Source organism: Excalfactoria chinensis, chromosome 2, assembly GCF_039878825.1.
Source record: "Excalfactoria chinensis isolate bCotChi1 chromosome 2, bCotChi1.hap2, whole genome shotgun sequence".
NCBI lineage: Eukaryota > Metazoa > Chordata > Aves > Galliformes > Phasianidae > Excalfactoria > Excalfactoria chinensis.
In genome coordinates this window covers 49218147-49232679 of record NC_092826.1, presented here as the reverse complement: position 1 = coordinate 49232679, position 14533 = coordinate 49218147, and the positions used below count along the sequence as shown (strand labels likewise).

The window sequence follows — 14533 nt, the reverse complement described above, 5'->3', positions numbered from 1 at the left end:
CAAACGTGTTGCTGTCATTTCTGTTTTCCCAGGAGATGTCAAAGAAACTATTAATGCTGGAATAGCAAAAGCGGTGTTGTGACTGATTTCTCTTATCTTGAATTCTCTTTCTGGTTATGTCTTGATCTATCTGTATCTGCAGATAGTCCACATCTGCTGTAATATTAATGACCAGTAATTAGAGGAAGCAAAAAATGTGTCTGTTGATTAAATGATTGTGCCATCTGTTTATTATGGCACCTTTACATGTTCCTTCCTGGAATTACAAAATAGTTTATGAGCTATTAGAAATGTGAAGTGTTTTAAACTTCATATAGTTTTATCAAGTGAAATATTTTTTGGAATTGCCTAAACAATGGAAGAGGACATTTTGCATTTCAAAGTAATAATTTCCACTAAAGCATCCCTGTGATCTCTGATCCAGGATTGCAGTGGAAATGCATTAGGAGGAGGTAGAGGGTTTCTAGACACTATTCTGATTACCCATTGGTTGCCCTATGCAAGATTCTGCTGTAGATATTGGAGGTATGAGTAAGATGGGCAAGTTTGGAAATAAAACTTGACTTCAAAAGCAGAGAAGCTTTTCTGTTATAATAATACATGTTCTTTATGACCAGAATTGCTGTAGGTATGCCTTCAGTGCTCTGAAAAGTGGGTTCTAAAGGGTAATTCACGGGCATAATAATTCACCTGATCAGTTGCAGGAGCTGCAAGTTTCTTATAAAGTTCAAAGCTGATTTTTCCAAGTCTTATTCAGGAATGTTGTTCCTATACTATGTATATCTCTAAAAGGAGTTTTGCAGATTATCTTTTGTGGGATTTTCTCTTAAACTAGAGGGCACTTAGCTCTTATTTATCCACAGTCATTTTACTGTATACAAGCTGGAGATTTGGTGAAGTATTTATAATGGGATTGTTTGCTTTCTTTTTATATATAAATAATTTCATGTATTCTGCAGGCAAAGTGCAGTGTTTATATGGGACAGGAGAATAAGATACTGATGCTGTTTCTTAAAAAGCTCTGAATAGCACCAACAGAAGAGACTGAGAGCTAGCATGGCAGAGCCTTGACTGACAAGCTGCTTCTTAGGTTAAATAGCTTGCAGATTTCATGATCTACAGTCATGAAATAGAAGGTAGAAGCAGAGCCAAGGTCAGATTTCAGGATGTCCAGTTTTATACTTGTCTCAGTTTAGATTCATTTCTATTTCTTAACAAATAACTTCTGCATTTGTCAGCTTTGGCTGTGTAGGCCCTTACGGGGGCTAAAGGTGAGACCCCTTGCCCCTCTTGTACAGGTGTGGTTGGGGTGTTATTGGACCCCATTTTTTGTCTGTGCTTCCCTTACCACGTGAGAAAGAAGGGCGTGGAGGAGAGAGTAGTGGAGAAGACTTACTTGTGAGGCAGGAGAAACTATGACAGGAGAGTCTCATTTTGGGTCTGGACCTAAGCCTGACTTAGGAGCATGTGTGATAAAAAGTGTTTGGGTCCCTTGTTGGCAGGTGTAGGAAGCAGATTAGCTCATAAAGGTAATGCTAGTCAGTAACTTTCATGGAATAAGAAAGAAAAAATGTAGAGGTATATCTCTTAACTACTAAACTCTCTGGGAAGGATACGTTTGTTTAACAGAAGGGAAGTCGTAAAGTAGATTTCCCACTCACACCAGATAAAAGCATCTCTGCTATATGTATCCCCATTTGAAACTGATACCTGCTAAACTTTATATAAAATGCTTGAGCTCAATCAGGGCTTTTAATTAGCCTTCAATTTTAAATTCCTATTTGTTAAATGATTTCTCCCACTGTGACTGATGATAGGACTGGAGGGTATGGCTCAAGTTGCATCAGGGGAGATTCAGGTTGGATGAAGGGACCCGAGTCAGATCTCATTTGTTATGAAGGACAGATGAAATGTGTCCCATTGAAAATATATGATTGGGTACAAGCCACTTTGATTTCAATATCTGCTCTGCTTCAGGTGCTTGGAAAGTTCTAGATGGACTGTTTTCTTTTAAAATAACTAGGAAGAGGTGTTGCTTTTTAAAATAATAAACTCAACCTTTGAGATGTAAAATGACATGTGGATTTGCAGTACTCTTGGTGTCTTGGTGGTATTATTTGTCCAGTCTAGGAGTAAAGTATTCTTTTACCTCTCTCCTCTCTGTCAAAGACCATCAGGGTATGTAGGCTTAAGAATAAGTACTTCTTTGCTGCACATATTTAGCCTTTTCCCTCTCCTTTTGCTGTAGTGTAACAGTGGCAAACAGTCAGTTTTTGCCAGCAATTTTATCTTTATTTCAAGCTAGCAAGACAAAAGTTACACACACAAAAAAAAATGCAATTGTACTTCCCTTGTGAACTCTCTCCCCATACTTTGTGCTTTGGACACGTTAAGTGTTTGCCAGGGAAGCAAATCCCCAACTGCTGTTGCTCAGATGCACAGATGAAACCAAAAGAAAGTTGAAAAGTATGATGTAAATCCTACACTTTGGGATCCTTTCTTCTCTCATTAGTTCTGACATTAACATAGGTGACTGCATGTGTTAAAACACCAGGTCCCTCAACTTACATCATAGACAAAGATTTCAAAGATTTTTACAGGATAAATAATCATTTTACCTACCATATGTCATTAATGTGTATGCTTCTCTCCTATTGCTATATTATATGCTTGTATTTAAACATGTACTTTCTTCCTCATAACTCATCCAGTTCTTCTTTCCTCTAGTAACACGTAAATGCTCAGTGTATGGTGTGTGTCTCTGGTGTCCCATTGTATCTGATAAATGAAAGGAGATAAGGGTTTATCGTATCCTTTCAAGATGGACATGTTTCTCGTTTTAAAACAGTTTTGTGTCTGAAATAAATGAGATCTTCTGGAAAGAATCATCATGGCTTACTACTAAATATCAAAATGCAAGCTGTCCCATGCAGAGCAGGTTATATTTGGCATGCATCTGCTGGCTAAGTAGCATATCCGGTCTGGCTCTTCGGTTTGGAAAGAGGATTAGCCAATATCTGACAGCTATTTTTTTATTTGTGGAATATAAGCTTATTACATTTTAAGAGCTCTTATAGGAAATTGGCTTGTACCTATCTAAAAATCTTCAGCATAGCATATCATTAATAAAAGATAGTATGTACAGAGGAAGTCACTTCCCAAACCATTTGGGGGGAGTTTGGAAATTCTAGGGGAGAAATGGAGAAAATAAATCTGTGGTAGGATGTTTATACATAAGTAGGTGCACCCTGAAACCACGTGCTGTGTCGTGTTGGTTTCATGTCTCTTTGAACAGTGAATAGCTGGGTGTTAGCCTTCTGTAGCCCTTTTACCAATATGACCATTTTTACATGATGACTATACAAATCCTTATCTTCTCTCACAAAACCATGACATCTCCGAACTTTTGTCTCTGTGTCTGTGTTTTGCTGCATGGCGAGCACATTCATTTACTGAACTGTGTATAGTAAATGTCTTTTGTATTTAACACTGTCTTTATAACTGTTTGCGCTGCTAGCTGCTACACTGAAGCAACCATGCTGTTCTCAAGGCAGTCAACCCTTGATGATTTAGATGGACCAGACACTGTTCCTAAAACAAGTGAGCGCGCTCGACCTAGGCTTCGTAAAATGCAGAGCATGGATATGTCCTCCTCATCAGCTGACAGTGGCAGTATAGTGTCAAGGTGCTTAACTCATGCATGCTTCATTCACTCCTTTACCCATACCATTATACTTATTGCATTGTATATAAATGTGTGTTTGCAGATATGTGGTGTACAGAGTGGTTTGCATGGTTAATGGAAGCTTAACTGCTTTCTGTGTTGTAGCATGATTTTGAGGTTAAAACTCAGAGCCATAATCTAGGACTCCTTTGTTTCTTCACTTTTTATTCTGTGTTTTAGATTTTCACTCTCTATTCACGTGTTTTTAAAAGCCATTCCATTCCATTAAAATGGCTACCCAAAAACAGGCCTCTAAGTCTGTATTTATTCAGTAAAGAAAGAGTGTGATTTTCAGAGGTACTGAGTTGATGGCTGTTCCTTTTGAAATTGGAAGCTGGAAGTGAAGTTTCTCAGCTAATCAGTTATCCTAAATATGGGCTTGGGTGTCTTATTTTAGAAACTAAGATAGGCAAGTGTTGGCACTGTTCTTTCAGTTCCTAGTTTTCTCCCACATAGGAAATATTTTTAAATGTTTTGACTTCTTTGCCATTGATTTACAGTCTGTGAGGTGTTGGAATTAATAAAAGGAAAATCGCAATGAAAAGATAGTGAATATTATTAATATTCAGCGGAAGAGAACAGTTCAGAGCTACTCACTCACTTCTTAGCAGGTCAAACTTGGGGATTTATGTGACATTGTGAAATAAAAACAGTGTTTGAACCAGCAATATAAATATGAAATTTGAGGCATATTAGAACATTCTTTTTCAGATTTTTAAGTGCTTATAAATTTCCAGTTGATCAGTTTTGAAGCGATGGGATTTTATGTTTTTGAGCATTTTTAACCAGATTGAGTGCTAACAGGAACATCAAAACACATATCCCAATAATACCATTAGAAATTCTTGTTAAAAGTTGTCTCACGTATCCGCATTAAGTTTGGAAGAAGTGTAAAAGGAAAGAGATGGAACTTTATTTAGGATTTTGGCAGGAGATGGTAGTGCCAACTGGCTTAGCCAGTGCAGGTTTTTCTTAAAAGATGTTAATTTATGTGAAGTCATGTCCTCGTTCATTTCCTCAGAGCTGTGTTAAGTTTGGATTTGCTTCTGTTGAGATACAAGAACATCCAGCTAACAAAAGAGACTATGTTGATGCCTCTTGTCTAACCTTTGGAGATGAAAAAAAGAAAAAAAGAGAAAGAGTTGTGTTCTAGGGGAGAGCTGACAAAGTACTTGTGAGGAAAGAATAGAGTAAAAGCAAAGCCAAAAAAATATGTAAAAAACTACGTTGTCCAGATTTCCATCTGGAGTCATTAAGCTGCATGAATTTTCATCAGCTGTGTTACAGAGCAGAGAGCATTAGGAGAGAAAGTGATTATGGGCTTGAAAAGCTGAAAAAGAAAATAGGCCCATATGCAAGAAAAGCAGGCAGGTAAGGTAAAAAATGAAAACAGTAATGAAGAACATAGGGCAATCTGAAGGTAAGCAAAATACCCTTTTACTGGTACAGCTTTGTACTCTGGATTGTATTTCTCCATGTTTGCAATTTACTTGTTCTTATAATCAGACATGATGTGAGTTTTCAATTGATTTTCCAGGTGTATACAGAGACCATAGGCTTGTTAAAAGCACCATGTTTAGAAGGAAAACGACAGCTGTCTATCATTTGCCACTTTGCATGCTTAAGTAAATGTAACAGAAGTCCTGATTCTGATCAGAGTGTTTGAACTGCTTTCAGAAAGCTGACTTAGTTTGTTAATGATGACAATTTCTCCTTTCCTGGTGAGGAAAGAGAGGGAGGCACAGTGGGTTCATTGGCATGCCATTCAGAGGTAAATGGACCCAGAGGGTCCATCTGTGTAAGAAGAGAGTGTATTGTTTTCTTTTGAATGATGTGAACCTTGGGGGCCTGGGAATGCAGTGGTGTTGCTCAGGTGTCTGCATAAAGGTACAAGTAAGAAATGTTGCTTGGTGAAGGGCCACATAAGACTCAGTTCTCTCTCTTCATCCTGCCCCTGACAGCGAGCCTACACAGGTCACCATGCTCTATTCTCGTCAGGGGACAACAGAAACCATTGAGGAGGTAGAAGGAGAGCATGAAGAGGAAGGAGCTCATTCTGCTTCAAGGCAGGATGAAGAAGAGGTGGAAGATTATAGTCTGGGTTCAGAAGGAGCTGCATATACTCCTGACACTGATGTGCCATTGTACTCCACTGTGGACAGCAATGCAGAAGCACCACCTTCCTATAGCAAAGCTGTCAGCTTTGAGCACCTTCCTTTTGGCTCCCCAGATGACTCAGCTGGAAAGAGTCTCATGATGGTGAGCCCAGATGACAGTCGGACAGACAGACTTAATGATGCAATTCTCCCTCCATTGACGCACGAGCTAACAGCTAGTGAGCTGCTTCTCAACAAGTAAGGACCTTGGAGTGGGTGAAATTTTTTGGTCCCAGTTTGTGAAGTTTTGACTTTTTTCTATTTTTTTCTCTCAACGCGAGCCAATATTGTTGATACAGACCTTGTGCTAAGTTTGATTCAAAGGAAGAAGCTCATTTCCTGTGTAGTTGTTCTAATTACAGATTTCTAAAATGATTCAAATCCATGTTGGAAAAAATCTATGTTTTCTCCCCAGATACCATAGCTAATTGTTTCAATTAGCATCAGATTTCTGTACTCTAACAATAATGGGGTCAAGAGCTTTTCTAAACATTCCTTGAGAACAGGACAGGGCTTCTCTTCTGCAGACAGCTGTGATTTCAAATAAGCTTCTTCCAGAGCTATCTGGGAAAATGTTTCTCTTTTAATTTTGGATTACTATTAAGAAAACTCTGACCTTTGACAGAGTATATGTTAAAGTCAGTAGAATATGAGGGCTATGTACAGAGACCACTTTTCTGAGTGCTTTCCTAAGGGATAAGGATGCTCTCTCTTTGCCTCTCAGGCAGCATAGTGAGTAGTGCCAGTGGTCTCAGGTGGTGTCACTGTTCTTCCTCTGCTTTCTGGCCTAACTTAACTGTGGGACAGCTTCCATGAAGTCGGAGCTGGATAAGATGGCCTGTACTGTCATGTTTCTTCCAACCCAAACAATTCTATGACTCTGTGAAGTCAAGGACAAAATCTTAAATCACTTTACAACCTGACAACATCCGGAAAGAGAGGCATAGATCTGATTTTGTAGCTGTAGAATCCTTTCTACTGACTGTCCGTGCTTCTTTTGGATTTCCAGTTAAATCTCCTCTTAGACCAGGGCACTCCTTGAGAAAAGCAAGGAGAACTGATTATATGAAATTTATCTAATAGTTTCTTTCAGACTTCTATGTTTATTTGAGCTGATTAACTAAAAAGCAAAAGAAGAGTACTTCCAATTATTCTGGTTTAAGTTCTGAGAGCTTAGATTCAGGCTATTTGAATATAATACTAAATCCCTTTTTTTTTTTTTTCTTTTCCCTTTTTTTGCCTCCATTATAGTCACCAGCAGAATGTTGTAACTTTTCAAAAGGGAAAATACTATCAATTTTAAAAGCAGCTATTGTGAATTTCATTTGTACTTCTCTGCTGTTCTCAGGATGTTTCATGACGATGAGCTAGAGGAATCTGAGAAATTCTATGTTGGTCAGCCTCGAGTCTTGCTTCTTATTTATGCCCTGTACAATACTCTGGTGGCCCGGTCAGAAATGGTTTGCTATTTTGTGATCATCCTTAACCACATGATCTCTGCCTCTATGATAACGCTGGTGCTGCCCATCCTTATCTTCCTTTGGGCCATGCTGTCTGTCCCTCGACCAAGCAAACGTTTCTGGATGACCGCCATTGTCTATACTGAGGTAAGCTGCTGTTTTTGCAACCCCTGTATGTCAGACACAGAAATGTTAAGCTGTAAGCTTTGCATGGTCTCTTTTCTGTTTCTGATGTCTAAGGTCCAGTGGCCTTTGGCCTTTTCTGTTAATTTAAATGTTTGCTAAGTTCTTACAAATATCTATGACATGAGAAGGCCTTGTTTGTGTTTCTCTTCACTGCTGTGGGCAACATCCTTTCTGGTATGTAAAGCAGTTATCACAAAAAACAACCTGTTTACAAACAGCTGGTAATCAAGCAGCAGTATATGCTGCCTGTGGCATCTCAGGTACCACTGAGCACCATCTGTTGGTAAATTTAGTCCTTGATGGCGTTATGACTCAAGGAACATAAACTGTTGTTTCTCTTCGTTAATGACTGTTTGCTAGTCATCTCACAAAGCTGACAAAGTAGTCGTATTTCTCTCTTAATGTTATGAGGCTTCCATGCTTAGAAAACACCCAAAGTGTGTTGTGTTTCTGAACAGGTAGCCATCGTCATCAAGTACTTCTTCCAGTTTGGCTTCTTTCCTTGGAATAAACATGTGGATTACACAAAAGATAAACCTTATCATCCACCCAATATTATTGGGATAGAGAAGAAAGAGGGCTACGTGCACTATGATCTTGTTCAACTCCTTGCTTTATTTTTCCACAGATCCATTTTAAAGGTGAGCTGAGTTCGTGTGATTTTTTATTTTGAATTTAATTTTTCAGTCATTTATGTTATATTTCAACACCATGAATTTGTTGTCTTCCTGGTGAACATTGTGATAAATGCCTGCAATAAGCACTGTGGCATAAATACATGTAAATACAGTAAGAACAAATTCGAGTGCTCTCCTTTTTCCACTAGTGCCATGGATTGTGGGATGAAGATGAGAAAGGAGACAACTCCAGTAATAAAGGAGATACTGATGATGAGCTCTCTCTGCCAGGAGGCAGGAGAGACTCTTCTGGGTCTCTGAAGTCCGTCAATCTTGCAGCATCAGTGGAGTCCATCCATGTCCACTTCCCTGAGCAGCAGACAGCAATCAGGAGGAAGAGCTCCAGCAGTGCATCACAGCTTTCTCACAGATCCAGCTTCTCCTCACACAGATCTAAGAGAGGTAAATGTTGTAGCATCTTGGGGACTTAAAGAGCAAATGTTTGTTTCCCATAAGATGATACTGATGAAACCTTGTGCCTTTTGCTGTGGACAACCCTAAAAATACTGAAATCTGTTGCTCCTCAGTGAGGAAATAGGATATAAAGCAAAATATCTTTGTGTTTGAACATACTCCAAACCTTCTCAAAGTTCAAATGAAGAGCTGTACTTTGTGATTCACTCTGTTTTTAAAATGACATTATCCAAAAGCTGGGAAAGGAATGTCCAGTGTGGCTCAGATCCAGAATTTCTGGTTTAGCATAATCCCCAGCTAGAGGGAATTCAAAGCACATGTATTTTTTGTATTTATGTTCAATGGAAATTTAAGTGAAAAAAAAAAAAAAAGAAAAAAAAGAAAAAAAAAAAAGAAAAAAAAAAAAAGAAAAGAAAAGAAATAGTTAAGGACATTAAAGTGGATTACCTTTCCCATCTTGTGAAAAAGAAGGGCTTGCAGTAGCCTGAATGTGTAGTTCTAGTTGAGATGACCAAGTCAGACCAATCAAGTTTTTGTCATTGCTCTTCTAGAACTTTTGACTGAGTGTTTTGAGGGTTTTAAATATCAGAAATAAATTATCATAGGAATTTATTTCAAAGCATCTTTCTTATAAGGAACTTAGCTATGAGGTAGAATTCTCCGCATCTCCTACTTTCTAATTTTTGCATTTAAACCTTGACTTTGAATTAGCTTCTTTCTCTTCTCTTTCCCTCCCCCTTTTTCTCAGGAAGCACCAGTACAAGGAACAGCAGTCAGAAAGGAAGCAGTGTGCTAAGCATCAAGCAAAAATCTAGGAAAGAACTTCTAATGGAAAAGTTTCGAGAACAAATGATCAAAGCCAAGGCCTTTACAATTAAAAAGTGAGCAGTGTGAGGAGTTGGGTGGGCTTGGGGGGAGGTTCCAAACAGCTGACTAACGGAGTAAAATGTTTTAAAGAGTGAAGGTTACTTCTTCTGCTAATTCAAATGGATGAATGGATATATATACTATTCATAATATTGGGACGCTTTCACTCTTAAGGCACACCAATTGAACTTTAGACAAATGAGCAGAGGTTCAAACATCACTGCAGGGTTGTTCATCTATCTGATGAAAGGCTAAACATCCTATGTGAACTGGCTTGGGTGACTATGCATATTCCTACTAATTCCTACAAATGCTAATACGATGCTTTAGCAGCAGGGGACTGGTGTCTATGAAGTTTGTGAAGGCTGTCAGAGAAGCATAGAAGTGTATTTTTACAAGCATTACTCATATGACCTCCAGTCACTCTTTTATTCAACGCAAGCCACAGCATTGTTAAATCCCATTGTGGTCATTGTTGTTTTAGGACTCTCCAGGTGTATGTGCCCATCAGACAATTTTTCTACAATCTTATTCATCCAGACTACAGTGCAGTGACTGATGTATATGTGCTGATGTTCCTCGCAGATACAGTGGACTTCATCATCATTGTCTTTGGATTTTGGGCTTTTGGGGTATGTCATAGAGGGCATTTATGTAAATTCTTGGTTGGGAGCCTTGCCATAATTGCTCAGTACCATGTGGTTGTTTGTCCTCAACCACTTTGTTACATTTTTCTTTTCAGAAACACTCTGCAGCAGCAGATATTACCTCTTCATTATCAGAAGACCAGGTTCCAGAGGCATTTTTGGTGATGGTACTCATTCAGTTTGGTACCATGGTGGTAGACCGAGCACTCTACCTCAAAAAGACTGTCATGGGAAAGGTCATCTTCCAAGTCATCCTTGTTTTTGGGATTCATTTCTGGATGTTCTTTATCTTGCCTGGAGTGACAGAAAGGTATAAACCCTTGTAATCATACAATATTCATTGAAAACTCATGCTTTACCAAGTTATTTGAATATGAATTTGAGATAGTTTTAGCTAAGCTTTGGAATCATGAACAAATTTCTTCTTGGTCTCATTCCTAAACAGAATGTAAGAGTGCCTTTCCATAGCACTAGCTGTAGCCAATGTAAATTTGAGGAGGAAGGAACTAGATTGTACAAGTATGTAACGAAATATTCTCAACTTAGTTCAAAAACAAAGCAGGTGAGAGAAAACTGGCCTGTAACTGAGTACTCAACTGAGAGAATGTTGGCGTCTGATTCAGTTCCCTACTCCCTAGGCTATTTTACATCCTTTATGAGATGATAGCATCTGGATGCAAACTAAAGTATTCCTGGGAGCAGTGGTCAGAATTTTATTCCTTTCCCCTTCTACCTGTGCCTTTCTACCTTTATGCCCTCGATTCTCAGAAGAAACCTTACTTTTCTGGCTGAAGACTGATTTAGACAACTTAGTGGAAAAAGTCTCTCTCAGAGTAACCTATAACTTTGTGCTTTTTTGGAATGTGTGAATGTGCACCTTGATAAAGCAGGAGGCTACAAGTTGGAGAAAAGAAAATTCCAGCTAGATACAGTAACAAATCTTTTCACTGGGACAGTAGTCAAACACTGGAGAAAGTTGCAGAGACAGATTGTGAGATCTGCATCCTCAGAGATATTAAAAACTGTACTGTTTTAAAGCTTCTGAATGATTTAGTTGTAATTAGACCTTATTCAAGCAAAGGCTGATGGAAAAGATGGTCTTCAAAGACTATTTTCTTGTATGAGTCCATGCCATTGGAGGTACATCCATGAATAAAAATAACCATTAATTCTATGTAGTTATTGCTGATGTTAGCCCTCTGAAAAGTGAAGAAAAGCGGTGTCAAACCATGACTTACAGGAGATGTGCCACTGTTGAGACTCATGTGGTGTTTCTAGGCACCTCTAGCCCTCACTCTTCTGAGCTGCTGTTCCCATTCTCTTCCCTGTGACCCCGAGGTGACTACAGATGCTGTTTATAGACTTCCTCATTCAAATTGTTTCAAATACTGTGTCAACAGTGCACTGAGGTCAGAGGCCAAAGGCTTTTCACATATTCTCAGGAAAGGGAAGCTGCCAGGAGCTCAAAACATTTCCAGCTAATTTGGTCTTACACAGATATGATGCTCATCATTTTCCTTTATTTGTCTTTTCCGTTACAGGAAATTTAGCCAGAACACTGTTGCCCAGCTCTGGTATTTTGTGAAATGTGTTTATTTTGGCTTATCAGCATATCAGATACGCTGCGGATATCCAACTCGTGTTCTTGGCAACTTCCTCACAAAAAGTTATAACTATGTGAACCTGTTCTTATTTCAAGGGTAAGTCTAAACCTACTGCCCTCCTCCAGTCTTCCTTAAGATAAGAACCCAGTTTCAGATGCTGGGACTGTTTCTGACCTTCCCTTATAAGTTGTTGGAAATGAAACAGTAAATCTCACACAGCATATTCCTCTGTATGTGCCACATGTCCTCTGTAGTCCAGAAAATACAATTTCAGGAACACAAATGTCAGAAATATCAGTCTCTTACCCTGAAGCTAGAAGTCTGAGTTATCAGTCTGACAGATACAAAGATAGGGGCTGCTTGCCCTGTTAGACAACAGGTAATGTTATTTGTTCTGCAGTGCTAAAAAGTAATAAGGCATCAAATCCGAAAAGAGATAATTGGGCAGGCCTACAGGCTGTACCTCTGCAGGTGGGAAGGAGGTTAAACAGATGGGCAGTAACAGGGGAAATCAAATCTCCACTTTGAAAAAGAAGTTTCCTTTGTGTGCCTTTTGTAAAGTGCTGCACATCTGAAGCTCTTTAGGATTTAGAATTGTCGGCGTGAGTAACTGACAGCCTCAGAATGTGAATGATGTTGCCATTAAGCTAGTTCAAAGCATATATTTATTTCACAGAAAAGCTGGAATAATCTCAGCCTTTTCCAAATATTTTCAGTATGGGCTTGTGTCACTCCAATAGGAAAAGTTGTAGAAAAAAGTTTTCTTCACAAGAAGCAGTCTTTATGACCTGGCCAAGCAGAAAAAATGTGGAAGTACTAAAGGATGTACTTTGAAAAGCTGCTATGTGCATGTTGCCTTCCTATTAGCCCACTTTCTTTTGCTGCTTAATTCTGAGTCAGGAAAGTCAATCCTATATGCTGTTGAGGAGTGCCTGTCTACTATAAGAAAACAATGCACCACTTGGTGTAAAGAGGTATAAAACAAAGTCCCATCATCCTGCAGAAAGGCCATGTTCCTCTGTGCTCTCAGAGTAGAGGAATTTGTTTACACAGTAAGTCTGTCTTGTACTGTTGCATCAGTATCTCATACACAGCTACTGGGTATAATGGTGCCAAAGCATGTTCATGGCCTCACAAGGGATCCAAGAGGAATTTGAGCTGTGGCAAAACACATCACCTTTAAAATACCAGTCTTAGCCACAGTGTCTCATAATATGACTGCATAATTTCCAATTAAACTGCTTTTTAGTACTCATTTTGTTCTCCTTTTTCTGGCATGTATGCTTACTATGCTTTTTTAATGTGGTTCCTCCATTTTTTACTATCATGTGCTGTGGTCTCCCTTCAGATTCCGCCTGGTTCCATTTTTGACTGAACTAAGAGCAGTAATGGACTGGGTTTGGACAGATACCACTCTCAGTCTTTCCAGCTGGATCTGTGTGGAAGATATCTATGCTCATATATTCATCCTGAAGTGTTGGCGAGAGTCAGAAAAGGTGAGGAAGATCTATATGAGTGATCCAGGCCTCTTCTCCCATGTGCAGAAATGAAGGAAAGTAATCACAAGTCCCTAAATAATTTGGAAATCCACCATAAATGCAGATTGTTAGCAGATACACCTGGTGCTCATGTTTGGAAATATTCAGTCTGTTGGGTTCTTTATGTTAGCTGACAGTCAATGCAAGTGAAATTTCAATTTCCTTTGTGCCTGATTTTTCCGCCGTCAAGATGAATTCCACAAACATGTGGCTGCTGGTTTAATTGCATGCCTGAATTTCAAGGCCAGGAGTGAAAGACTCAGTATTAACACACTCTCATTACCCATAACTACTTAAATGAGCAACCCACAGTAGCAGCAAAGCTACAGCTCCAAAGAAAAGTCATATCGAGGAAGAGTTCTTGTCTCCATTGGTGTAGGTCTCGGGAATGTTTGTTTCATGTAAGTACAGAGGGAACTTAGCTAGTTCCTTTATTCTGGGAGAGTCGCTGCACACCCAAAAGGAATGCAGAAAAACAGATAAATCCAACCATTTGTTTGACTAAAATTTTGGTCACTTAAAATCATTTAAGCTTCAGCTCAAATTAAACTTGCAAATTCTGGATTCCTCACAACCGCTATAAAGATTGCAACCATATGCTTGCTTACGTTGCCAACTTGAAAAAGAAATTAAGCGTTCATTTAAGAGTGACCCAACCAGACAGAAATTGTCCATCTGCAATGAAACAGCCGTGTTTTTAAGTGTTACTGACGTATTACTACTTTTATTATAATCCCATCTCTTAATTGCTCCTACTTTTCAAGTATGTCAGTTAAATTAACTCAGAAGTGAAGTGGACATGAATCTCGTAGATAGGCTTTCTCAGTGTGACTTACGTTTCTGCCACGAATAGAGCATCAACAGAGGCTTCAGGAGGCTGGAAATTAAAATCCTATTCTACATTGACCATCCATTATACTGCATTTTTTCACTCTGCAACAGGATTGCTCTGCTTTACATCTAGCATAGAACCTCCAAGTCTAAGCTCGCATGTGTTTGCTAATGCCATGTAGCAACATAACTACCAACAACTTTATTAGTTCTATTCTTTTGTTTAATTCTCTCTCCTCATATTGAGTGGTGTGCTTAAGTTCTTTGGCTCTCAGAGTCTCTGAGCTGTTCTGTAACAGCATTAAAGGTGCCTGAACTAATCTCATACAGACAAATAATATGCCCCAGAGCGATCTTGATATGATATTTTAATGAAAACAGTATTCTGCAGTGCAAGACAAATGCTTTGATACAATGCTTTTGAGAAGT

The 14533-nt window shown here is 38.9% G+C and overlaps 1 protein-coding gene across 1 annotated transcript in view; it reads left to right on the top strand.

Moving 5' to 3' along the window:
• Positions 1-14533, top strand: part of PIEZO2 (piezo type mechanosensitive ion channel component 2) — a 283067-nt gene that overhangs the window by 255909 nt on the left and 12625 nt on the right. Inside the window, exons 40-48 of the mRNA XM_072330043.1 lie at positions 5686-6078; positions 7229-7487; positions 7985-8167; positions 8353-8605; positions 9366-9498; positions 9969-10116; positions 10227-10441; positions 11673-11831; positions 13084-13231. Coding sequence (XP_072186144.1) covers positions 5686-6078; positions 7229-7487; positions 7985-8167; positions 8353-8605; positions 9366-9498; positions 9969-10116; positions 10227-10441; positions 11673-11831; positions 13084-13231 — 1891 coding nt within the window. The remainder of the gene's footprint in view (positions 1-5685; positions 6079-7228; positions 7488-7984; positions 8168-8352; positions 8606-9365; positions 9499-9968; positions 10117-10226; positions 10442-11672; positions 11832-13083; positions 13232-14533) is intronic.